General features: G+C 34.5%; 1 protein-coding gene across 2 annotated transcripts in view; it reads right to left on the minus strand.

Moving 5' to 3' along the window:
* Positions 1-2641: 2641 nt before the first annotated feature.
* Positions 2642-27459, minus strand: part of CEP126 (centrosomal protein 126) — a 64091-nt gene continuing 39273 nt past the window's right edge. The window contains exons 3-8 of one of the 2 annotated variants that reach the window (XM_016206759.2): positions 24263-26408; positions 17707-17819; positions 15210-15285; positions 12955-13164; positions 7714-7778; positions 2642-2837 (exon numbers count right to left, since the gene is read on the minus strand). In XM_016206759.2, the coding sequence (XP_016062245.2) occupies positions 2754-2837; positions 7714-7778; positions 12955-13164; positions 15210-15285; positions 17707-17819; positions 24263-26408 (2694 nt within the window). In that variant the 3' untranslated portion in view covers positions 2642-2753. Of the gene's footprint in view, positions 2838-2945; positions 3713-7713; positions 7779-12954; positions 13165-15209; positions 15286-17706; positions 17820-24262; positions 26409-27459 lie in introns of those variants that run through there. The other variant, XM_087821592.1, reaches the window with a different exon arrangement.

Here is a 27459-nt window from a genome sequence, read left to right on the forward strand (position 1 = left end):
ACGTCATCGAAAACTTGTTATAGAGCGGCAGAAAGCTTAGTGGAATGGCATCCTGCAGCTAAACGGAAAAGTGGAACTTGTGTGTGTGTTATATGCTGTTGAGTAGGCTCTGACTCCGGGCCACCCTGTGATGAGTGATGTCCACAGTGTCCTGGCCTCAGCAGTCCTGCTCAGCTCCTGGAGACTCAGGCCCACGGCTTCTTTCATGGAGTCCTTCCAGCTCACATGTGCTCTTCCTCTTTCCTTGCTGCCTTCTATGTTCCGGCATGATTGTCTTTCCCAAAGAACCCTGCCTTCTCATGATGTGCCCTACATAGAGCAGCTTCAATTCTGTAATTTTTCTTTTTTCAATCCTCACCCAAGGACATGCTTTTATTGATTTTAGAGAGAAAGGAAGAGAGAGAGAAACACTAATTGGTTGCCTTCTGCATGTGCCATGACCAGGGATTGAACCCGCAACCCAGGTATGTGCCCTGACTAGGAATTGAACTGCAACCTTTTGGTGTATGGGGCGATGCTGCCACCAATTCAGTCACCTGGCCAGGGCTCAATTTTGTAATTTTTCCCTCTAGCAATGTTTCAGACTTAATTTGCTCTAGAACCCACGTGTTTCTGGTGGTCCAGGGTATCTGTAGGGCTCTCCTCCAACACAACATTTCAAATGAATCAATTTTTTTCCTATCAGCCTTCTTCACTGTCTGAACTTCTTCATCTGTACAAAGTAATTGGGAACATGAGGGTGTGGGTGATCTTTGCCTTCGAAGGGCACCTGGTGTTAGACAGGTGGGGTCAGACTGGTCCTGGGTTCAGCAACTTTGGTACTTGAGTTCTGGCTAGGAAAGAATTCAGAGCCAAGACTCCAACTGTAAGAGAACATTTATTTAGAAAATCACAGAGGTAGAAGGAGTAATTCATACAAGAAATGGGCTTAGGAAACAAGTTACAGAAGCAAAGGAAGGACCCTTTGAGCTTGGGAGTGAGGGAGGTGATAACAAGCCTGGGGGGAAGGGGAGGGGAAGACAGAGGGAGAGGGGGCAGGGAAGGGAAAGGCACAGGCATGCTCCTGGGAGGGAGAGCACTGTGAGTCCAAGGTCCTAAGGGTTTTAAGGGTGGAGAGTTTAGGGGAGGTCCCAGGGGAAAATCTCAATAGAATATTCTGCAGTTTTCTAGGTGTGGTCTTTTCAGGGCTGTGGTCTCCACTGATTGATTGGTTGGTGCCAGGGCAAGGGGTCATTCTTCAATGCAGCTGGTCCTAAGGTCAACTGTGGCTGATTTTGTTGCTTTTCTGGGCCTGGAGCTGAAATACAACTGAGCCTAGATGCTATCGCTAGAGAGGAAAGGTCAGGGGGTCCAAACCACATGCCCAGAGATATGCTAGGGGAGGAAAGTTCACCCTGGGGGCAAGGTCCCACCATACATTTGTCCTTTGCTAGGCACCCAGGGTTTTCTGCCCTGGTGACCTTCTGTACCTGGCCCATCATCCTTGCTCTGCTCATGCCTGCCTAACTGCCTACCACATAATAACACATCTTCTTTGTCACCTTTTTGAGTCTCAGCTTTCTCTTGATTTCTTGGCTGCAGTCTCCATTTGAATTGATGACTGAACCACGGTAAGCAAAAATTTTAACAATTCCAACATTTTCATTGTTTATGTTAGAGTTGTGTATTTCTTCTGTAGTCATGATTTTTGTCTTCTGGATGTTCAAATGCAGTCTACTTCTTTCAATTTCATCAGAAGTCTTTTCAAATCATTGTTACTTTCTTCCAGTAAAATGGTGTCATCTGCACCTCTTGTTGTTGATATTTCTTCCACCAGTTTTACTCCTTTCTCTGAGTCTAGCCCAGTTTTTTTTTTTTAGGAAATGTTCTGTGTACAGATTAAACAAACAGGGAGATAAATGCACGCTTCTGACACCTTTGCCTTTAGGAAACTACTTTTGCTGAGGAGATTACTAGGGTTAAAGGCACAGCCAGATCTCTTCTTGCTGCTTCTAGTAAAATGCCAGAGGAAAGAGACAGACACTGTTAAAGAAAAAGGAAATGTGACTTGGTGATTTGAGAAGTTCTCAGTTTAATCAGATTTCAAAAGAGACTAAACTTAAAAGATGCACTGTCAGAATAGAAAAAGCTAAGGTTGTGGCTGTACAATCTTCCCCTAATGTCATGGAAGGTTAAAAAGATTACAGTATTCAGTCACAAAAATGGCTCTGTGAAGAGATTAAGTGTGTGACTTATAGATTCCCTCAACTACCTCAGCAGAAGCCAAACATACTCGTGTATCCATCTAGGAGGAGCCTCTTGTCTAAGGACGTGAATTCCTATAACACATCCAGGGGATCCACAGGATTTTTGGAATTTTATATCAGCACAAACAGTGTCAAACTGGACCAAAGAGGACAGAGAGAATATGGAATGAATGAAACAGGCTGACAGGGCTGCTCAGAGCAAACACGGGCTGCCTGCCTTTCCCGAGCGACGGAAGGCACCCCTAGCTAAGGGGAGGGTGCGCACGGCCAGGGGGCACGAATAGCAGGCGGTGTCTGGGATCTGTAAAGGGCTTGGCACATTGGAGTAGTGGTGTGGTGGGAAACGGGGGAGGGATGATGCTAGGTAAGTAAGCAGCGCGGGCTCAGAGCACGAAGAGCCGTATCGCCATGGTAAGGAGTGCACATTTTCTCCAGTCACTGAAGGGGAAGCTCTGAGAACTTTTAAGATGTGATTGATACGACAGATTTTCACTCTGGCCATTTTGCTCACACTTTAGAAGTGCCATTCCTTCTAGTAGTCTTATTGGTGCCAAAGTTAAGAAAGTCAGCTTGAAAAGTCCAGATGAGAGCCTGAAGTAGAAATAATTGAGGGAAAATAAAAGGATGTATGAGACTGTCATAATTCTATACATTTTTTTGGTGTGATTATACAATTTTTGGCTTTGTTTCTATACTTTAAAACATAACCTTCTAATATAAACCTGGTGTCCCCGGAAGACATTCCTACTGGGAAAAGAACATACTGATCAGGCAATTCAAGTAACTCAGTGGGGACTGCAGTTTATTTTTTGTATTTACCATTTACCTTGTGAGCTTTGCTAGTGTAGTCAGTTCTTTAGAGACAATCACCCCCATATATAGTGATAACTTTAATTTCTGAACATGCAGAATTGAGAACAAGATCCCTTGGTAACATCTCCAAAGTATGAAGATCCTTCAAAATCCTAAACAAATAGCTTTACTATTTATGAGGGATATTATTAATCATAAACATTTTACACCACTGTACAAAAATTTAACAGAATTTATTAGAAATTTCAGAAAAACAAAGCTTCTCAATTGTCACTAATACATAATTTGAATAACAAATTAGTTTTCATTTTCTTTTTAAATATAATGAATTTATTTCCAGGAGCATGCTCATTAAAAATAATAAAATATTTCCATTTACTAAAAATGTATTTATCAATAAGATATGTAGTAAAGTATAATTTGTAGCAAAAATGTAAACTAGTTAATTTATCTTTATTACCCATGTTATAATTTACCTTTATTTTATGGTTATAGTGTTTTAATAATTAATAAATTGCATAAATATATTATATATTTACAGGAGATTCTCAAAAATAATGATTCCATTTAATAGTTACTGTTACATTTCATCAGTATTTTCTTTGCAGTCTGGATCCAACGTCAGGAGACAGATTGGTCCTTGGCTGGATGTCCTGTAACATAATTTCAGAATATTCTTTTACTGTTGTATTATAGACTTAAAGGTGGATCTCCTCCTAGATTACAGATTTTAGTAAGATTAAACTCATAATTCAGATTCTCAAATGCCATCTATACATCAACCTCAACATAAAGAGTACACTTTATATAAGGCATCTAAGTATAATAATTCATAATCTTCACTCTTTGCTATTGGTAAAATGTGATTAAGAGGTTTTAAAAATCATAATCTGATGTGTAAATGGTTGAAATTTAATGATTTTATTTTCTACAGGAAACACTTGGAACTCGTAACACATTAGGAGTAGTTTAAAAATGTACTGGGCTAAAGAAGTTGCTTGGAAAGGTACAGTTAAAAATTCATTAAGTTTATTTTATTTAAATAAAATATTCCAAATGAAAATTCTGCTTCAAAGATTCATAGTTTTTACATTGAAAAATGATGGCAGGTGTCTCGAGGATGCCCTGCAGCAACCCCATATTGTTTGTATATTACCTCTATTAGAATGTGTTACTTGAGCCCTGGCCAGTGTGCTAAGTGGTTAGAGCATCAGCCCACGCACCAAAGGGTCTCAGGTTTGATTCCAGTCAAGGGCATGTACCTGGGTTGCAGGTTCAATCCAGTGGCCCCAGTCGTGGCTCATGCAGGAGGCAACCAACTGATGTGTCTCTCACATCGATGTTTTTCTCTCTCTCCCCTCCCTCCTTTTCACTATCTCTAAAAAGCAATGAAGAAAAAAAAAAAATCCTCAGGGAGGATGAGAAGCCTGGATGAGATACAATTTTTTGTTTGGGAAATTTGGTGGATGATGGTGCCATTAATTGAAATAAGAATTATAAAAGGTAGAACATAGTTTGTGGGTGTGTGTGTAAATTCTGGTTCTGCCACTAAACAGTTCTAAGATTTGAGGAAATTATTTGATGTCCCTAGTTTAGGAGATTAAACAACAGAATGTGTCTGAGACCATTTGGCATAGTACTTTTCTGTGCTAGGAATCTAGTAGGTATAATGTTGCTAGGCTGAGAAATTCAGTTCCTGAATCAACTACACAATACATGTAAAGTGTAAAGCTAGACACAAATTATATGGCACACTATAATTTAAAAACAAAATTTTTGTAAGTTCATATGGGTATGAAAATTTTGGAGCCAAAATAAAAAGAACATAAAAACAGTAATAAAAAACCTGCAACATCTCCAAAACAACAAATACTCCCAAATAGATATGTCTGCCATTGTATGGAGAGATGGAAATCTTTTTTAGAAACTCCCTATTGAAGAACTAGGCTATACCACAATTGTCCTGGTAAATACAATATAGTGTCAGTGATCTCTTGTTTCATACATACAGAAAGCTTAGAATGGGCCTACATATTGCCTTTCGAGAACTTATGTATTAAATAAGTTTACTTATTTGAAATGCAGTGGGATGTAGGAACAAATTTTGAGAGCTTTTAAAAGACAAAAATATATCTAAAGCCATGTACTTTATTCCCAGAGGAGGCACTGAGTACCTATGTATTCTTGATTTAAACATAACTTGAAAAGTTTGGATATATTTTCTGGACTCAAAATAAATTATAAGCAGCTAAACAGAATACTTGAAGGCAAGATACAGGTAGAAGTAATCCCAGGTGATAAAAAAAAAAAGCTATAAAAATATAATGTTTGAAAGTATATATCCACCATAAATGTTAACTTGAATCTAATAATGAGAAAACAATCAGGCAAATCCAGATCATGGGATATTCAACAAGACAACTGCTCTGGACTCTACAATAAAGTGTCACTGTGCATGAAGATGAAAAAGAGCGAAGAGACTTCTCTAGGTTAAGAGACATAATAATGAAATGCAATGTATAATCCTGGGTTGGATCCTGGATCAGAGCAATAAAATAGCCACAAAGGCATTATTTTTCAGACAACAAAGGAGCTTTGAATATGGAGCATGTATCAGATAATGCTATATCAATATTAAATATCTTTAATATTGGTATTGTGATGATGGATTTAGAGGGGAAGCATCATTATGTCTGTAATTTACTTTCAAACAGTTCATTAAAACATGCATTTGTGTGTGTATGTATCTCTTGCTCCTATTCTATTCTGTTCTGTTCTGTTCTGTTCTAGTTCTAGTTCTAGTTCTGTTCTGTTCTGTTCTGTTCTGTTCTGTTCTGTTCTGTTCTGTTCTGTTCTGTTCTATTCCGTTTCATTCTTCCATCCATCCATCCATCCAATAAAGCAAGTGTGGCAAAATGTCAACAAATGGTGAAGCCAAAGTGAAGAGTACAATAACAAAATAAAAATATAGCAGAAAAAAGGGCAAACGAGAATCAAATGTTCATATCCCTATGTAGACTATGGTAAATGAGTTTTGATGGTGGAGGGGGATGGGGTAATTTTAATGTTGCTGTTTAAACAGGCAGTTAATAATTCTGTGATTTTATACCATGTCCCCTGAAAATAAATGGAAGTTTTCTGACTTATATTAGTGATGTTAGAAGAAAGAAGACTAACATGTTTGGAGATAAAGAGACTGAATAAAGCTAATGGTTACCATATGTCATAAAGAATGAAAAAGATATAAAATAAAAATGATTTCAAGTCTACCCGTGGTCCCTAATCCACACCATTAACTTTTCAGTTGTCAGATACTCTAGCAATATAATGACACATTGCACCCATGTGTTCAGTAGAGTAATCTGCTGGTTAGGTAACTTTCTCTTCCTATCAAGTAGTATTTACACTTTGTGATCTGTTGGTTGTCTGTGGTTAGTACACTGTTTTCAGGTTGTGCTGAGGTGTAGAGAAGACTGATCTCAGTCACTGCAGGTCTTCTCTCACTAAAGTGAAGTAAGAATCATAAATGTCCTAAGTAACAGAAAACTGTCACAGTTAAAGTTCAGACACAGGAAAATTATCACTGCAAAAATTAAATTGCTGAATTGATAGAGATGAAAATTTGAGCAAACTAGAGTGTAAAAAGTAACCATGAAAAAAATATACCAAGAGTCAAAGTGACCACTGTGTCAAGAGTTGTGTCTAAAAATCACAGCATCAAAAATGCCACACCACAAGGCCACCTCTCAGAAACACGTGCCCAGAGGTAAATAATAAGCTTCACAAGGGCAGGGACAGCCTTTTCCTTACTTACTATTACTCACTACTGTACTCAGAGCATGCAAATGTCTGAAACATGGGTAAGAAATGTATAAAATGTATAACTTAATATAAAAGTAAATAATAAGAAATGAAGAATGCTGCACAATCTTACTTTTTCCTGTCAAGATTTCAGAATTGACGGTACATAATGGAAAAACAATTGAGCAAACATGCAATTAGTTCTCTAATAAAACACTTCCTTGCTGAACACCTAAACTGAGGATGTGCCCTTTCTATAAACCTGAATGTCTCCCGAGCACCTCTAGGCAGATATGATTCCTCCCTTCTGCGATTTCCTAAAACTGTGCATCACACAGTCCTAGCTTACCTTGTATTAGCTATTTGGATATACTATCCATGTGTGTCTTTCTCCATTTTAGATGGAAAATTTCTGAATTGCTGTTTTTCATTTATTTGTGTATCTTTACCAGGACCCAGTGCCAAGGCAAAAACAAAGTTCAAAATACTAATGTTTAGTTTTGAACTTTGAAGACATGGAAGGGATATGGGCAAGGATGGAATCATTGCCAATGTAAATTTCTTAATAATTTTCCAATAAGGCTACATATCTAAAATTATTTGAAGAGTAGTGCACTGATACCTGTTTCTGTCCCCATGACTGATGAAATACACTAGATGTAAAAATAGCTACAATTTTTTAAAAATGAGAGGATATTTGCTTGATCCTAATAGAACATCTTATAACTGAAAGTTGGTTGGGGAGAAAAGCTCCCTAAAAACCAATCTTAAAAATTAATATCAATACAGGATTCTTATACATAAAATCATGAAGTTTCCTAAAACAGAAGAAAAAGCTTCTTAAAATACTTACCAGGAAGGGTATTATTTGTAAGGTATTTTTGATGGATGGATTTTTGCAAATGGTTTCTTGTACATCTGAAATAATTGTAACATTACACAAAAATAATTTAGTTATGTTTATTGAAAGAAAAGAATGACTAAATCAAATGCTAAACTCTGATGTGTCAAAATATTAAAAATTGAGTAAGAGGCTTTTTTCTATTGTTCCCAGAAGTAGTCTTTAGACTTATATTAGGTTAGGGAATAGAAGTAATTTGATTAAAAATAATACATAAAATTTATGTTGATAAAAAGGAATTTCTAGTAATTTATTTTATAACAATCTTTATTCAAATGCTAGGTTTTCTTTCCTTTTTATTTTTTTTCTTTTAAAAAACACACAAAGAAATGAATTTCATTCTTGGAGCATCTCAGGAAAGAGGAGATGTTTGTTTAGCTACTGAGGCACAAAGAAGGTCAACTCTTGCCTGTTCAATGTTTAGGCCTTTGTCCATATAATAGCAAGGGTCTGAGCAAAAGAAAGAAAAATTAAATTTTACAGGAAGCATTTAAATATGTGGGAGTATATAACAGGAAACCGCTACTCCAAAAAAACTGACTTGAAAGTTTTTTCTCTTTATCTGCATAATTTTGCATCTTAAACTTATAGCTTTAGTTCTATATTGCTTTTGTGGTTGTAGCACCCATTTATTAATAACTTAAAGATTTTAATTTTAGAATTAACACAGAGTATATAAAACATATGCATATTTTAATTAATAATAATAATAAAGCTAACATCTGTGTAACCACCCAGATTAATAAATTTGAACACCATCTGTTCTTTAGAAGCTTCTTGGAGCTTCCCACCTCCACACTGCCCTGTGGATTGGACGCCTTTCCCTTGCTCACAGAAGTAACCCAGTATCCTGACTTTAATTCTTTATAGTTTTTAACACATACACACATATATATGTATCCCCCAAAGACTATTGTTTAGGCTTGCCTGTTTCTGAACTTCACATAAATTAAATTGTACCATCTTTATTCTCCTGTGATTTTCCTTATTTTGCTCAAAATTATATATTATTTAGACTCATCTATGATGGTGTGCGTGTATGTAGTTTGTCCATTTTCCTTGCTGAATAGTATCCTTAGCACATTTAAAGTTTTCAAAGTTTTGCTTTTAAGAGTGATGATCTCTATATAGTTATACAAGTTTCCTGATGTACATGTGCAGGGTTTTATCTAGGATATGCATCTAGAAGTGAAATTGCTGGTTGTAGGGTATGTTCATGTTCAATTTATTAAATGATGGCAAAACATTTCCTAAACTGGTTGCCCCAGTTTACACTCACAACAGCATTATATATGAGCTCCAATTACTGTGTGTCTGTACCAACACTTAGCATCGCCAGGCTTTTTTTAGGTAATCCTTACCCAAGGATATTTTTTTCCATTGATTTCAGAGAGAGTGAGAGGGGAGGAGAAGAGGGAGGGAGGGAGGTGGGGGAGAGAAGGAGAAAGAGAGGGAGAAAAAGAGGGAGAGAGAGAGGGAGAGAGAGAGAGAGAGAGAGAGAGAGAGAGAGAGAGAGAGAGAGAGAGAGAGAGAGAGAGAGACATGGATGTGAGAGACACATATTAATTGGTTGCCTCTTGTACATGCCCCGACCAGGCTGGGAATCGAAGCTGCAACCCAGGTGCCTGCCCTTTACTGGGATTTGAACCTGAGACCCTTCGGTCTTCAGGTCAGCGCTCTAACCACTTAACCACATCAGTTAGAGCGTGGCTTTTAAATTTAGCTCTGATGAGGATATAACTGTATCTCATTGTTTTAATTTGCATTTTCCTATTTCTAATGAGGGTGAATATCTATCAATGTTTATTGTCATTTGCATTTCCTTTGTTGTGAAATTACTGTTCAAGTATTTTTCCTATTTTTTTGAGTTGTCTTTTTTCTTATTTATAGTTCTTTACATATTTCGAATGAGTCCTTTATCTTATGTATTTTGGTTTCTCTTACTTGTAGCCTGTCTTTTCATTCTTTTAATGACATTTTGATATGAACAGAAGTTTGTAATTTTAATATAGTCAAATGAATTTTCTTCTCTATGGATTATGCTCTGCTTAAAACATCCTTCCTTACCTCAAGGCTAGAAAATACTTATATTATCCCCTAAAAAATTTATATATTTTCTTTACATTTCATCTTTAACCACCTTGGAACTTATTTTTATGGTAGAAACATTGTTTTTGGTAGGAGTTCAATTTAATTTCTATTTGGTATCCAATTATTCCAATTTGGAGTGACAAACAAGTTATCTCAAAATAACCCCGTAAGTTCTTCATAGCTGGGATCCAAACACAGGTTTTCGCCCCATGTGAGAAAGGCTGTGCCTAAATCCAGCTTCCTATGAAATCAGTGGCTCCTTCTCCCAGCAGAAAAAGGCTGCAATTTCTCGCATTGGGATTCCAATTACATGGTTGTTAGACTAGTTTATATTGTTCCACTGCTCTTAGATCATCTGTTCTTGTTTTTCCCCCCTATCTTTTTGTTTTCTCTCTTGGTGTTTCAGTTTGAAAATTTTCTATTACTTTTCTTCAAATTCACTGATTCTTTCCTCAGTTGCACTGAGTCTACTGATTAGCCCATAGAAAATACTTTCTGCTTCTGTTACAGCTTTTATTTCTCACTTTTCTATTTGACTCTTTTTTCTGCTTTTCACCTCTGCTCAAATTCTCCATCTGTTCGTGTATCTTGTCTATCTGTCCCATATTGTCCACTTTTTCCACTATAACCTGTTAATGTCACAGTTATTTAAAATTACCAGATAGTTCTAACATCTGTGTCATCTCCGTGTTTTAATCTGTTGATTGCTCTGTCCCTTGATGGTGTGGTTTTTCCCTTATATTTTTGGAAATATAAGGAAATGTCTTATAATTTTTGATTGAATGCCAGACTTCATGTTTGGAATAGTGGATACTCAGGTAAATCGTTTTTGGGCCTGGAAATGGGCATGCCTCTTCTGCTAGGCAATTGTGTATGTGCAGTCATCTCAGGAACTGAGCTGGGTTTGGGTTTTGTTGTTGCTATGGTTCCCTTCAGCACACCACTGGTTTCAAATTCCTCTAGTGTTTTTTCTTTTATTGCTTCTGCAGGGATCAGGGAGGTGTTTTTTCCTCAATGTTCCTGCTCTGCTCTCAGCTTTTGGCCTTTCTGTGTGTCTGCGCAATACAAGGAGGCTTTCTTAGTGCTCTATGCCTCTCTTCCAGGTTTCTCTCACTTGTTACGTGGCACTTGCTGGTCTTGTGGTGGGGAGCAGGGAATTTTTCTGTTGCCCTGGTCCAGGCTCAGTCTTAGGCATGTACCTTCGTGGTCATCCCCCTTCTCCTCCTCATGGCAGTTGGCTTTGCCTTGTGGCTTTGGTCGGTTTTGTGCAAGATAATTTTGTGCCCCTCATGTAATAGCAGGACACTGCGCTAATGACCTGGGCCCAGGCCTGTTTCTTGTCGCTCCCCCACAGGAAGAGGCTTTTTTCTTTTACGTTTTCCCACCTTTGTAAGTCTTCACTTGTGCACTGGGGGCAATTAACAAAGTCTGCTGCCTCTGTTCAGCTTTTGGACTTTATACTGTAGGAGAGAAGGTTCCGCATGGGGCTTCATGCCTTTCCCACAGCAATGGCTGCTCCTTTCCTCCAGGCTGCACCGAGGAAGGATTTCTCTAATCTCCTCCTGCTCTGCCCCATTTTCTCATGAACACGCTGTGTAGGTTCATGGAAAACAATCTTCAAGTGGCTGTGAACTCTTCCTGTGTCTGTGACTCACAGGGGCTTTATATTCTCACCATAGTTCACACTTATCCTTTTGTAATTTGTTAAAGATCTAAGCAGAATTCCTAATGTCAGCTTGTATGGAAGCTGGCATTTCTTCCTCCCATACTCTGCCACAGGTGAGCCAGTAGTCATATTCTGTCTCTCTTTGGAAGTTCCTGTCTTTCCTTGGATGTCAAGGTGCTTGGTTGTACTGTGACTTCACCTCTCTAATGCATTTAAGAAAATCTATCCTTTTGTTGTTTATGTGCTTTTTCTTAGTCGTAGGATGAGGCTGACACATTACAGCTATATACACTTTAAGCGGAAGTGGAATACACACACAATACATACGCATATATTTATATATATGCATTATAAAGGAATGTATGTGTATATATTATGTTAGATTTATTTCCAGTGGTTCTCAACCATAGGCGATTTTTTGCTACCCAGGGAACATTTGGCAGTCAGGAGACACTTGTCATGACTGGGAGGTAGGTACTAGAACATTCAGTGGGTAGAGGGGTCAGAGATGCTGCTAAACATCTTACTATGCACAGGATAGCCCTTACAACAAAGAATTATCTTGCCACAAATGTCAGCAGTGCCAAGGTTGAGAAACCATAATGAATACATTATACATAAAATACTGTTATTATTGCTCATGTCTAAATACCACTACGTAATTCCATAATGGTATTTTTTCCAGAACCATGGTTTATTTAGAAATGTGTTTCTTAATGGTTATCATTTTGTTATTCATGTTTAATTAAATTGCATTGTTGTCAGAGGATGTGCATAACTTCAATCCTTTGAAATGTGTCAAGGCTTGTTTTATGGTTTAATATATGGTCCATTATAAATATTCTATGTGTGCTTGCAAAGAACATGTCCCTTTGACGAAGTTTGTTAATCATGCTTGATTTTTATATATTAGTTGATTTTTTTGGTATAGTCTATCAATTACTGGCAATGTAAAAAAACTCTCACCATGGCTAGAAAATATTTTATATATTTTGAGGCTATTTTCTTCAATATATACGAAGTGAAAATATCACAAATATTTCTCCAAAATTAAAATTTTGACAACACAGAGTTACTTTTTCTGTATGTACAGTAATGCTTTCTGCTTCATAGTCAATTTTGTCTGATAATAATACATCTAAACCAGTTTCCTTTGGTTAGAATTTGCTTGTTCAGATTTTCCTTCCTTTTTACTTTAAGCTTTTCCATATCCTTATGTTTTAAATATCTTATTTATAAGCAGAATATGAATATGGTATAATAGTATGACATATTCAAATAGATATTTTAATTGTTATGTGCTTGATTTAAGAGGTGATAATCTGGATACATTTTGTATTTTGACTTTCAATTTTTAAGTTAAATTAAATTTTAAATTAAAATAGTCTAAGTACAAAATATAACCCTTCTTACAAAAGGTGTTCTTCCACACTTACAGTATAACCTTTCATTGAGACAGTTAAGGGACTGCAGAATCTTCTGTTCTTCAGCTGACAGTACACAAATGTCCAATTGCTGGGTCTTATTTAAAGCCAGATTTGGTTTCTGTAGCTGCTTGTTACTCATGACAGTTAGAATTTCATCCTCAGGCACTGAAGATTTCACTAGGTTTTCAGCCATCAAAAACTCAGAAGTACTGTCTGAAACTAAAGAAACTTTACATTAATTATTATTTTTAAAAAATTTATTTTTATTTTTGAAAGTATTACAGATGTCCCCCTTTGCCATCCCAATTGACCTCATCCACCCTGCTCCCACCCCCTCCCCAAGCCTTTCCCGAACTACTGTCTGTCCATGGGCTATGCATGTACGCATATGCATTCACTGGTTAATCTCCCCCCCCCCCCCCGCTTTCCCTCTGAAATACGTCAGTCTGTTGCATGCTTCAATGTCTCTGGATCTTTTTTGTTCGTCAGCTTATCTTGTTCATTAGATTCCACATACAAGTGAGGTCATGTGATACTTGTCTTTCTCTGCCTGGCTTATTTCTCTTAGCATAATACTCTCCAGGTCCTTCCCTGCTGCCTCAAAGGGTAAGAGATCCTTCTTTTTAACAGCTGCATAGTATTCAATTGTATAAATGTCTCAATGTTTTTTAATCCATTGGTACATTAACTATTCTTTAATCCCTATTTGTCTTTAGGATCAGCACTTACACACACTTAACTGACATGTCTGTATGTATTCATTTCACTAACAGAAACACAGTGAATCTTCTGTTACTTTGCTTTTTTTTTTTTTTTTATCAGAATCCTCTATATCTAGCATTTCCCCATCCCTAATTTTTTTAAAAAAAGATAATCAAATGGTGGCATTGAGGTAATAACAATTCCTACAGAGTGTTGTCTGAAGTAAAGAAAAAAGATATTCTGTTTAAATTATTTTGTGTTTTTTTTGTGTGTGTCATTCATTGGGTACAAAGAGAAGATAAAGTAGATTATCTTTAAAATAGCGATTAAGATGAGTTATAAATAAAAGAGTAAGAGCAAAGAAACTTAAGGAAAGATTAGAAAAATTAGATGATAAGCTGAACAGGACAGCCTAGAAACAGATCAAATTAGATATAGGAATTAAACATTATGTTCAAAGATGAGAGAAAGGAAAGATGACACAATAAATTAGTTTGTTGTTTAAAAAGAATCAATTTGGAGTTTTACTTCATACCATCCATTTAAACAAGTTCCAAAGAAATTAAAGAATTAAATTTAATAACTCAAGCTATTAAAGCAATCTAGAGGAAAAAAGAACATGTCTAAATTTCTATATTAAGGTGTGTTTTTTTTTAACTTACAAGTAATGGAGAAATCACTAAAATGACTAAAGACATATTTATTTAAGGCCAGTCATCCCTAATAGACTTTAAAATTTTGAAGGACAAAACTTTCGTAAGTTTTGTTCATTATTGTATATCCAATATTTACCTGCAGGTAGGAAGTGAGCTCTCAATAATCATTTATTGAATGAAAAAATATAAAATAAGACCTTTATTTGTAAAAATAAAACATATGTGCAATGAAATACAAATAATAAAATAATAAAAATATTTGCAACTAATATAAGGATTAGAATCCTTTATATTTAAATAATTTACAGAAATTGCTAAGAAAGTACCAAAACTCCAATATCTACAGGGAAAAAGAACATGAAAAAACAATTCACCAATAATAAATATACGTACAAAACCAATTAAGTATATTAATAAAACGATGTACAAATCAAAACTAACGAAACACCATTTCTTTTCCTGTGATAAAAGTAAATAATAGAAGTGATTTACCTTAAGTTAGCACAACCCAGAGAATTCTGAATAATACACTCAAGAAAATACTTTAGGAATATGTATGAAAAGCCATAACAGTGCTTATATACTTTCATCCAGAATTTATGTAACACACAGACTTTCATTCAATAAATATGTATTAGGTACCAATTACTATAATTTTAATTCTGTGACTCTATCTTATGGAAATAATTGAAAAGTCAAGAGAAGGCTTGATGTAGAAAGATGTTTGGTACATTATTACTTAGAAAAAGAAAAACTGGTAACAACTTAAATGTGCAGCGTGAGGAGAATTAAGTCCCAAATAGTGGTTTAACACTCACATATTATGTAAGTATTTGGGAAAATACATATAAGAAAAAAAATCACTGGGAACAAAGGTCAGAGGAAAGTGTTTAAACTAGAACATACCTTCTTCAATATTAGAAGTACCTCTTGTAGTTTGTTTTGGCTCACTTGAACTTAGCTGGACACTTTGTCCAAAATTCTATAAAAATAGAATATTAAATCAACATAATTCTGTATTTAAATTTCATGACTTTTAAAAAAGTATTTGATGTATATATTTTCAGCTGTCACTGTTCATGTAACTTGTATATTTTCTTTTTTTTTAAAGTAGAAATCAAGAATTACTGAAATAAGGCCTTTCTATGGTACCTGAATATTAATAAAAAATGTTTTATTTCAATTTTGAAAACTTTTCAGGTTGCAGTGTTGTCTTGGATATTTGGAAGACAGAAGTAAGTTGGGTGACAATCAAAAGTGCTAATTTAAGGAAAGGTAAAAAATTACCTAAAGGTTTATAATCTAGTTGATTTATCACAGTAATGGTAAATCATTACTGCTAATCTAAAGCCTCAGATTATGGCTAATGCCAAGGATAGGTCTTAGATGATAAAACTTAAATTAGAAATAGCTGCCCCAATGCTGCCCAGAACTGGGAAATGGGAAATCTCAGAGCACCAGCAGTTAGTACACCCATTCAGCACTCTCTGATCTATACCAACTCTCCCTCCCTGGATATGTTTTACTTTGCTTATTTGCTCCCCTCCTGTTCCACTCTAAGAAATGACCTTTTCACTGATAAAACTGCCTGGCTGTGACCATACCCCGCCTTTGTTCAGTCTGTTCTGAAGAGTAGCCGATGCAGGTTTCTGCAACAGCTCTTTCAGTAGCTCTTGTAGCCTTGCCTTATCTCCATTATAGACTTGAGACACCCTGGACTGAGACCCTGGCACAAAGTGGTAATTGTGCTTTTTCTATCTTTAGCTGATCTCTTAGATTCTCACAGAAATGGTGGCCTGGGAAAAATCCGGGATGATAAAATACATTTCCTAATACAAGGTGACAGGGGTCAGTGCTTTAGTAACTAAAACTCCCAGTTTGAGTAAAAACAAAAAACAAAACCCCCACAAAACCCCAAACCCCAAATCAAAGCAATACAATAAAATTGAAAAAATTAAACTTCAAACTTGATTTTGATTCAGGAACACTGATGTGTATTCTAAAGCTAACTTTGGAACCTGAGCAAAGTGGGTGTGTGGTGGAAAATGTGGATGTGAAACAGGAAGCAAGTCTTCTGGACAGAGGGTCAAAAATGGAACTCAAAAGACTAATATAAAATGCAAAGGAGGAAGGCAGAACAGAATAAAACCCAGAAAAATAAAGATGAATTTAGAGAGGGCACTAATAGCAGCCATTTAAAATTTAGTTCGTGTTATTTTTGTTATAACAACTATATGTAACAAATGCATTTCTGTTATAACAACTACTTTTAAATTTAAAATATATTAATAAAAATAAATAAAAAATTTTGTCCAGTTTATAGATTTTGAGATGTTTGATGTGAATAAAATGGAAGTTAAAAAGAAGGACTTATTTATATTCAGGAAGTTATGTTTATAATAAGTGCTATGTTTGGTATTAAGCAGTAAGAATATATTGATAATAGGACAACTTAATTTATATAAGTGACTTTTGTTTTGCTGATAAGATATATCATAGTTGTTTGTTCTCCATATTATCTTATTCACATAAAAATCAATAGTTTCTACAGCATAACAAATAATAGGATCCTCAACCTATAACTTGAAATATAAATTCTTCATAAGGCACTATTCCAGTTTTATTTAAAAAATTAGATGTGATATTTACAGTAGAAACTCCAAGTGAAATGCTATTCACTCACCCACCTAGAATTTTCAATATTTTAAATTCAGTTCTTGGATCAAGTTAGACCCCTAGAGAATGTCATATTTAGGTCACATTTACTTAACTCTCACAGAATTACCTCCACTAATTTTAAAATTAATAGTATTATGCTTTTGACTTTTATTGAAGATCTCTATTTCACACAGCCATATGAAACTCCCTATTCATTTGTTATTGACTGTTAGTAGGGATATGTCCATTATGAGCTTCAAGGTCCACTCTAGAAGATCCTTAATGGGAAATGTCTTTTAAATAATATACCTCAAACAAAATCATATCAATATCTGCTCAGACCTGTATAACATCATATTTTCCTTTTTACCATGTCTTCCAAGAAGCTCAGATCCAAATAGGATATTTGAACACAGGGAACTATATTAGTCTTTATGATTAGCAAACAAACACGCTTCCTCTACCCATGGATCTAATTTACTTCTCTTTTCTTTCTTAATATATATTTAAATAACTTTGTTATGAATAACCTCAGCTTTTTCCAGAGTTGACTATATAGCAAATAATTATACTATAGCAAGCTCCTAGCAGAGAGATTCCAAGGCTACTTCACAATGGCTTTGGATGTACTTGTATTTTTGTGGTGGGGCACAGTTTACAGCAAGGGCACAGTCCTTTAAGAACTTTCTGTTTCCCAAGCAATTTTCCACCATTCAATAGAGATTTTTACTAATAATGTACTTACATTCATTTGCTCACTGCACTTCTGTCCTACAGATCCAGGCTTTTGCTTTTTCTGCTCTAAAAGATTTCTTTGTTTATTTTCAACAATTCGTTTTCTTCTCGTAACAGTAGAATCTTAAACAAATGCCAGCACAATATCAAATTTATACAAGTTGAGTAAGTAGTATATATCTACCACAAACTTTCAAATTACCTTCAAACATCATAGAAAACTCTGCTTCATTCAGTCAGCAAACTTTTATTGTTTTCCATACTATTTTCTAATATGTACTATGCATGGCACAGATACAATGATGAATTAAACAAAACCTCTGCTGGGTTCTAACCAACCTCTGCTCAGTTGGTTAGAGCTTCATCCCGATATGCCAAGGTTATGGGTTTACACTAGTCAGGACACATGCAAGAGTCAACCAATGAATGCAAAAACAAGTGGAAAACAAACTGATGTTTCTCTCTCCCTTCCTCTCTCTCTAAAAAATTGAGTAAATTTTTTTAAAAAAAAATCTGTTTTTGAGGTGTTTATCGTTTAGAGCAGTGACCTCCCAAGTCTGGCGCAACACCAAAATAAATCACTGCTGTGCAGGAATATAATAGAATTCTACTCTATATTTATGATCTAAAAATTAGTAATTAAACTTTATACTATCATAATACAGTTGACCACTGAACAATGCAGGTGGGGGCTGTCAGTTGCACTGACCACTCATGCAGTGGAAAATCCTGTATAATTTAAGTTGGCCTTGGGATCACGCACATGCGGGTTTCCAACCGCCAATGGGAAGTTTGTGTATGGTTAACACTGGCACCCTTGTCAGTTTGCAAGGTAAATGGTCATTTATCGCACACAGAAACAAAGTTATTTTAGAGCAACAGTAGAGATTCTAAGTGTGTGGGGTTGGCAGTGTTATTAATTAGTGCACTTTTGCTTTCTTCAATGTACTAAATATTACGTGTGCTCTAGTTAAGTGAATTATGGATATCTCTTAGTATCTGAATGAGTCCCCACAAAATGAGAAAGAGGCTGAAAAGACTTTTGTAGGGCTTCCATTACATGTGTAATGTTTTATTATTTAAGGTGAGTGGTGGTATATGAGTATTTATATTATTTTTCTATGCTTTTTGTAGAATTAAAATATATTCTTGCAAAATCATAGGTCAAAGATAGTACAAATAATGCAAGCACAGGTAGATAAGAAAGGCACAGCTGACACATCACTTATTATCATTACAAACTCTTTGCCACATAATGACAATGACAGTATAATTATGTTTATCACAAAGTTAGGATCACAAATAAAAAATTACCCAAAAAATCATAATAATAAACTTCATCCTAAATGCATATTGTGCCTGGAGGTATTAACTAATGATGGTATATGAAATGAAGTCATCATAATTGGTAAGACATTTGAAACCAAGTTTTCAGAGTATTATTAATAACATATAATAGAAAAAGTTTTGTATATGATAAAATTTTATAATTATTTTAAAGTGTATTATTTATAAAATACAAAATTTCAAAATTATTTTAAAAGTCTTTACTTCATATTTATCTCATTGTGTAAAAATTTCTATTTCTGAATAAATTGCTTCAGGCATATTAGTACAGTAATACATGTATATGGCATATATATATATATGTGCTCAAAATTTTTATTAATAGTGGTACAATAAAAATTTTTCTGTATTAGTTTAGAAGAATTTAAATGGCTTATTACAGTAAAAGGAATACACATAAATTGTATGCAGTGCTATAAACAAAATTAAGTGAAAGTACAGAGGATAGAGAGTCCTTGTAAGAATCAAGAAAGGTTTCACAGAGGTTATGCCTGACCTTGGTCTTAAAGGGGGAGTAGGTTCCCAAGTAAAAGAACTTTTTGAGTCAAAAAGAACATTCTATACAAAGGCACAAACTAACAATGATGAAGATGTTAAGAAGTTTTTGGAGGCTGAGAGGTAGAAAATTCAATTTGTCTGGGGCACAGAATATGAGTATGAGTGTAAGCACACAAATGTCTTGGGAAATATATGGGAGTGTGTGTATGTGTGCTTTTGTGATAAAAGTTGAGGTAAGAGAGAAAAATGAACATATTTTTAGCCCTGAAATTATATACTGGAGAACATGAGTTTGAATATTGAATCTAATTTATGTCACTATAGCTAATATATATATTTTCTATATGTAGCTATACACATGTACATAGTTATATGCATATACTGTAACTATACATTTAATATATGGTGACAGGAGAAGATCTGATGTTGGGTGGTGGGCACACAGTGCAATATACAGATCTTGTAACATAGAAACCCACACTTGAAACCTATATGATCATATTAACCATTGTCACCCCCCCAAAATTTAATAAGCTAACTATAACTATATAGAACTATATATTAGTCTAATCTATATAACAATAAAGACACAAAGCTTTCAACTTCATAGTTCTAGCCAATATTTGTTGAGCATTTATAATTGCCCAGGCTATTCTAAAGCTGTAGACACTATTATCACTATTTTTACAGACAAATGAAAACAGAGGAAAAGATAAATAACTTGCCTAAAGTCACAGAGCCAGTCAAGGGCAAAAGCTGAGATTTAGCTTCAAGCAGTTAAGTCTCTGAAATCTAAAATTCTAGCTCTTAACCAATGTCATAGTTTCTAGTGAGATCATGTGGACAGCAATAAAATTTCTAGACTGTTTTCTATTCTTGAATTATCTTCCCCTAAATCTTGTGAAGTCCCTACTTTTGCATTTTTGAAGAGCTTTAAAAATACTTTAAATGAGAATTAACTTGGCCATATGACTGCTGCATCAAGAATTTTTCCCTTCCTTCAACCTGTTCTTAAATCTTCTAGAGGCAAGATCTACCAACACTTTTGTACTTCCTTGATTTGTAACATAATTATTTGTTTTTGTGCTTTACTGTTCTTTGTGTAGATGTTCAATTTTATGGATTGTACCTTACTGATCTCAGGAACAGATATAGTATATGCTTAAAACTGTTGATGTTTTGTTCCATTCATACACATGCATTTAAATGCTATCTACTAATTAATATAATAGTTGAAAAACTTGGTATTTTTGCAAAAATAATATAGTTTGCACTGGCATATCTGGCCAAATTTCTAGTCTGCTATAAAAATTCTAGATATGATAGTTTTACTACCAAAACTCAAAATAAAGCTATATCTTAATTGTTTTAATTCCAGTTGGCTGAGATCTTTTCATGTTTATTGACCATTTGGCTATCTTCTTTAATGAAAAGCTTATTCAAATATTTTGGTTTTAAAAAACACACCGGAGCGATGGTCTTTTTGATGTGTCACCTACTCTACAGTCCCCAGTTATTCAACCAAACACTAATGTGGCTATTGCTGTGAAGGTATTTTGTAGATGTCATTAAAATCCATAATCAGTTTGCTTTAAGGGAGGTTGCCCTAGATAATCTGTGTACCTGATTCAAGCAGTTCAAAGGCCTTAAAAGCTGAACTGAGGCTTCCTGAAAAGAATAAAAAATTTTGCCTGTGCATAGCAATTTTAGTCTGTCCCTGTGAGTTCTGGCCTGCCCCTTCCCACATGGCCTGCCCTAAAAATTTCAGACTTGTCTAGACAGTCCCCATTTTCACATAAGCCAATCCCTTGCAAGAAATCTTAATATATCTTATTGGTTCTGCTTGAACACTGACTGATATAATTGGGTTGTCTTTTTCTTATTAATTGTAGGAATTCTTTATGCATTTGAGATATGAGCTCTTTGTCAGTATCATACATTATAAATATCTTCTCTCACTCCGTGGTTTGCCTTTTCGATACCTTAATGGTATTTTTGGATGAAAAAGTTTCAAATTTTAATGTACAATTTATCAAACCTCTCTTTAATGGTTAGTATTATTATGTCTGGGTAAGACATCTCTGCCCATTCTAAAGTCTATGTTATCTTCCAGAAGAATTTGTTTTTCATATTCCATATTTATATCTATAGTTTAGCTGGAATTGATTTTTATGCATGGTGTGAGTGAGTCAAGGGTCATTTTACTAATGCCATATGATCATTTAAATGATTCAGCACTATTTAATGAAAAGACAAGTCTTTTCTCCCTGCTACGCAGTACTTTTGCCAAAAATCAAGCATGTGAGTCTCAAATATGTGGGTCTGTTTTTAAACTGAATTCTCTCCATTGGTCTAAATATCCTTGTGCAGATACCATATTGTAGCCAGAGAGGAGGAAGTAAATTGAATGGCTGATTTTAGATGTAGAGGAGTTATGGGTGTTGACAAGGACCAGAGTATGACAAAGGGAATGGGTACTTGAGGCAGAATGGTACAGAAAATCATTAGAGATGAGAAAGAATTGAGAGAGAGCAGAGTGTTGGATTGTTTTTCCACATGAATGCTGAACCAGCAGTATTTTGGCAAAGACTGCACAGAAAGGAAGACTGTGAACCAGACGCCAAAGTCATCTTTGAGGGAAGAAATGACTTGAAAGGGCAGGAGGTGGTAGAGTTGAATGGCTTAGGCCTCAAGGGAATAGAATTTTTACTGGAGAGTTTTGCTAGAGAGTTCTGGAAATGCTAATGGAGAGGCAGATGCCTTCCATAATTTTCAACCCTGGGTACACTGAGTGTGAGAATAAAAATGAGCTGGTAAATAGGAGAGCAGGAAAACAAATGAATGTAGACGTTCATTGAACTATAATCCAGTATAGACAAAGGGTTCATTTACAATATTTAATATTGAAATAGTTTTGAAATATAAGCTTGAGTGACTGAACATACAAAGTATTTAGTATTGTTAGTATTAGAGTTTCTAAGTATAATCACTGTATTAAGAGGTATAGACATGTACAACAGTCTGAATACATCTATCTCTTTAAAAACCATGGCTGAAAGTGTTAAACTTCATTACATTTTCCAGTGTTCCTTATTCAAACACCCCTCAGAACTGCCTCATTTGACTAAATAGTTTTCTCCAGGTTAAAATTATGAGAATGAGAACATAATTTTAATATGCTATCCTTTTATGCTCAAGCTACTGGGAAACTATGTTCCCTAATATTTTTTCCTGATCAGCTTAGACTCTGATAAATGATATTTACTTAATAACTATATTTATTATATAATTTTAGTGAAAAAAGCATGGAACTTGGAGTCATAGATATTTAGATTAAAGTATCAATTTTGCTGTTTTCTAGTTCTTGACCTTGGGCAATCCTATTTCCTTCTTTGCAAATGGTGTTATAAAAAATACTTATTTCTCAGGATTGTTGTGAGGTTTAAATGAGACAATAAGTATAAAGCACTTGGCACTGTAACGGGCACAGAGTAGAAACTCAAAAAAGGTAAGAATTATTATTTATCATTATTACTTTAGAATGTCAAATCTGTATGATGCTTTCATCTTTTGGAAGCAATGTGAAAACTAAAGTTACATGGTGAAATGACTGGATAAGAAGAGATGGCATCATAGTAAGAACAAATAGGAGAATGGAAGACTCTTGATTCCACTCTAGTGAGAGATATAATTTTTTAAAATATAGTTTTTGTAGATAAGTATTGAAGATTTTTAGATTAGAGGCTTTGCATTTAGCTTTCCACCTGCCAATATGGCTTGTGTCCATTCAATTCAAGAAAAGTCTAGGTGTCTAAATTAAGTGCCAGGCACAGTTAGGACCTGCGGATACATGATGAATTACATACAAAAAAAAGTCCCTTGTTCTTAAAATCTCATGGTCTAATTGAAGAAGACTTTAAATACTCAATTTTAAACTAACTCTCTATATCTTCTTAATATTTATTATTGGGAAAAGAAAAGTATTACTTTTCTGATTTCCGCCCTACCCCAAGTCCTATCTATTTCTCAATAGGCAACTGATTCCCATTGGAAGGAGAATTTATGGTCTCCTAGTCCATTCCCTCAGAGGAAAGAAGCTATATGAGGCATCAACCAGCTACACAGGGAATGAAATTCTATAGAGGAATATTTTTCAAAAATGTTTAAAGGAATGCTATCATTTTTTTCTCTATATGAAAACCAACTTATATAACAGATAACAGTAGAGCTGCCATTCTTTTGGAAAGGGGATGGATGGGTTTGGCATATCTATCATTAGCTTATAACAAGTCAATTTAACAAATATGTAAAACAAAAATAAGGAAAAGTATTATAACAACATTTATTCATCTATCTAGAATAATTTAAACAATATTTTTACTGAGATTATTTTGATAGACATTTTGACTATAATATTGGGGTAATGACAGAATGGCATGGGATAGCAATTAGACCCTATTCTTTGTCCTGGAAAAGTGATGGAAAAAATGGAGGCTAGCGAAAGTTTCTAATTTTAGTTGAGCAAAGGTTGGGTAATTCTCTTAAAAACTTCAGCTATTAGATATACAGGAACAATAGTAAGGAAGATAAGTTGTTCCTATAGTTATTATTTAACATTAATATCTATAAGGTATATATCACTGCACCTTAATAAAAAAAATTTCACATGAATTTAAAAAGTTGTACGTTTTATCTATAAAAATATATACATTTATTCTTACCAGCAGCCTTTTCATTTTGACCCAGAATATTATGCTGTCTTTTCCAAGAGGGAATAGATTCTTCTTTGGTAGGTCTAAAAGCCACAGAGTGATGACTGTCTTCATAAACAGGACATCTTTGAGTGCAGTGTAATGTCCCATCTTGCTGCGCAATGGTTTGAGTGCCACTTGAATGATTTATTTTTGCTAAAGTTTGGCACTCAGAAGAACAGTATTGTAGAGATGGCATCACAGTGATTGTGTCAGAACAAACATGTGAGAGTGGAAGACTACTTTCGTTATTCCATTGATTCAACTTGTGTTCTGTTGGAAGCACATGTTTCAAATCGAAATAGTTATTTGTAATCATGTTTTGGGAATTTTCAGGCATTTCTGATTGACACTGAGACATTTGTATATTTTTATCACTCCTAACATTTGGTGCAGATTTAGGAGGATGAGGGACAATTAATTTACCCTGAGCTTGTAAAAATGCGTTGGCTTTGCTTGCAGACTGCACTTGAATAACAGTGCCTTTTCTATTTGGATACACAAACCCTGACTGGACTTTAGCAGATTTTGTCCTAATTACCTTTGCTCTACCTCTTTGTAGATTAGCTTTCTGAGTTGTAGAATCACCACTATGTATAGGAGATTTACTTTCTTCTTTTTCTGAGGATGGCCAGCTTTGTTTAGCAATGTTAAAATCTGGAGGTATAAAACAGTTCAAAGACATGTGGTTTGTTCCAGATCCTCCTAAAGCATTAACATTTTCAGAGATAAAATCATCCTTGGGCTTTTTCCTATTAGAAGAATTTACAGCACAAGCAGGGACACTAATTATGTTGCTAGCAGCATCACTATTAGTTTGAATGTGCAATGATTGAGACTGCTGTTGAGATATTTCTATTCCATCCTTCAGGGAATGATTACCATCAGCATTTTTTCTTGTATCTTCAGTTTCATCAAACCACCTCAGTTTTTTCATAGTCTTTGGAATTTCTGCCCCTTTCCCTTTTTCTTTTGTTAATTCAATACTATCTCTGATAGCTTCTGCTTTTTGATTTCCTAACTTAAGGCCTTGATTTATAACTAGGGCCTTAAAATAATCATGCTCGTATTTAGATTCTTTCTTTAAAATACTTTTTAGAAACCTCACACTGCTTCTTTCATGAATATTATATTTTGTTTTCTTGTGCTGACCAACTAAGTCATAATTAGAAATTACATTAGACAATAATGTTGATGTTTCAGTTATTTTCTGTTTTTTATCTTTTGAATCAGAGTTGTGAGGTATACAGGCATCTGGAAAATTGTCTGAAAATAAAGGCAACTCTATCTTACTAGAACTAAAATAGTTTATCTTTTCATCTTTAACATCTTTCACTTCCTCTAACTTATCAGAACACTGCACTGGGTTGATTTCATTTATATGTATACTGTTCTTTGGTAAAGGTTCAGCTGATTGTGTATTAGATGGCAAAATTAAAGATGTTTCCACAGGTGCAAATGAAGTAGGAATCGAAGTAGTTCTGTTTTCTTGAGCTAATTCAGAATATTTCACTTGGTCTGAAATAGTAGCCATTTCTTGGGTTAGAGAATCTGGAGTGTTCCAGGCTGTGCTGCATTTAAGTGTTGGGCTCTCAGTAACTAATGTACTCTCTCTTTTGAATGCCCTAGAAGAGGAGTCAGCTGTCTTCAGAGTGCTGGTTTCAGAGGTCTTTTTGGTTTTTTTATCATGTACAAATATGGGTGGACTACATACAAAGTCTACTAAATTATTAGTAGTATTTGTGACTCTTTCTACATGTAGAGTAGATGGATTTTGTTCTTTACTATTAAAACATTCATGTGAAGGTAGAATATTAGGTTTACTTAAAATATCTGAGAAAGGTGTGACAGTTTGAATATTTGGATCATCTAAACTTATTAGCCAATTATTTATAAGTTGAGTTTTAGAGAATGACAGTTTATCTTCATCAAAGCAACTTAGATTAGTTGATTGTAGATTTGCTGATTTGAGGAAAATAGAATTCTGCTGAATTGATGTGGAAGGCTCCTTATTAGTAAGTGTTAAATAGATTTCTTCATGTTCTCCAGCCTCAAGACTGTCTATACTTGAGAGGGTTTCAGAATTTGTTATCTGGTTAACTTCATCACAAAATTTCTGAAAGAAAAAAGAACAAAGTTTTAAAGCTTAGAAATTTTGTAAATGCCAAAATTTATGATTCAACACATCGTTATTACTGAACCCAATTCTCCTTGGCATATAAAATATGGTAAAATGATTATAAACAGTAAGAGGGAGCTAGCAAAGACTTTAATAACATTTTAGCCTTAATTTCTAAGCCTAAAGTAACTACACAATTATTCTAGTCACAATTATAGCTTAAAAATAATTTTTCTATTGCTATTCCATTTTTTTCTTGAAGGTTTCATAATAGCATGTGAAATTCTGAAAAAGTTATTTACAAATGGCATTTTTTCCTGAAACATTCACTGGACTTGAATGAAGCTCCTAAAAGCTCTATGATCCTAATATGAATTTCCTGTTGGAAGGGGTACATCTTTTTATAAAAGGTAATGTATGCTCTACATAGGAGAGTTCTCAATGCTGGATTCATGTTCGAATTACATAAGGAGCTTTGTAAAAATATGTGTCTGAGTCTTGCTGATTTAATACTTGGGTGGGGTCCATATATTGGTATTATTATTATTTTTAAATTCCCCAAGTAATTCTAATATGGACTTAGGGTTGAGAACTTAATTTTTAGTGGCTCTTTTTTTGGAGATTTACATAGTAATAATTTCCATAAATTCCATAGACATTCTCATCACTATTCACTGAAATATCCTGGAATTTATCAGTCTTTTTTTTTTTTTAAGATTATTTATTTTTTTAGAGTTTAAAGTGAAAGTAAGTTTATTAGTGAAGCAGTGAAACAGAGAATGGGCTATTCCACAGAAAGAGAAGCCTATCAGTCTTTAATAAAATTTCATTATCATTTCAAAGTATGGTAAATGTGGTAAAATGTTTCTAATTTCTCACACATATCTAAACATTAATCTTGTATCACATATATAAAAATAAATTCCAAGAATATGTAAAATTGTAAATGTAGTAAAAAAGTTAAATGGACTCAAAGAAAGAAAATTAGTGTCCCTTAAGATTTTTCACAAATTTTAGAAAAGAAAAATATTCTGATATTAAACCAAAA

This window comes from Miniopterus natalensis, chromosome 11 (genome assembly GCF_054644295.1).
Source record: "Miniopterus natalensis isolate mMinNat1 chromosome 11, mMinNat1.hap1, whole genome shotgun sequence".
Lineage (NCBI taxonomy): Eukaryota > Metazoa > Chordata > Mammalia > Chiroptera > Miniopteridae > Miniopterus > Miniopterus natalensis.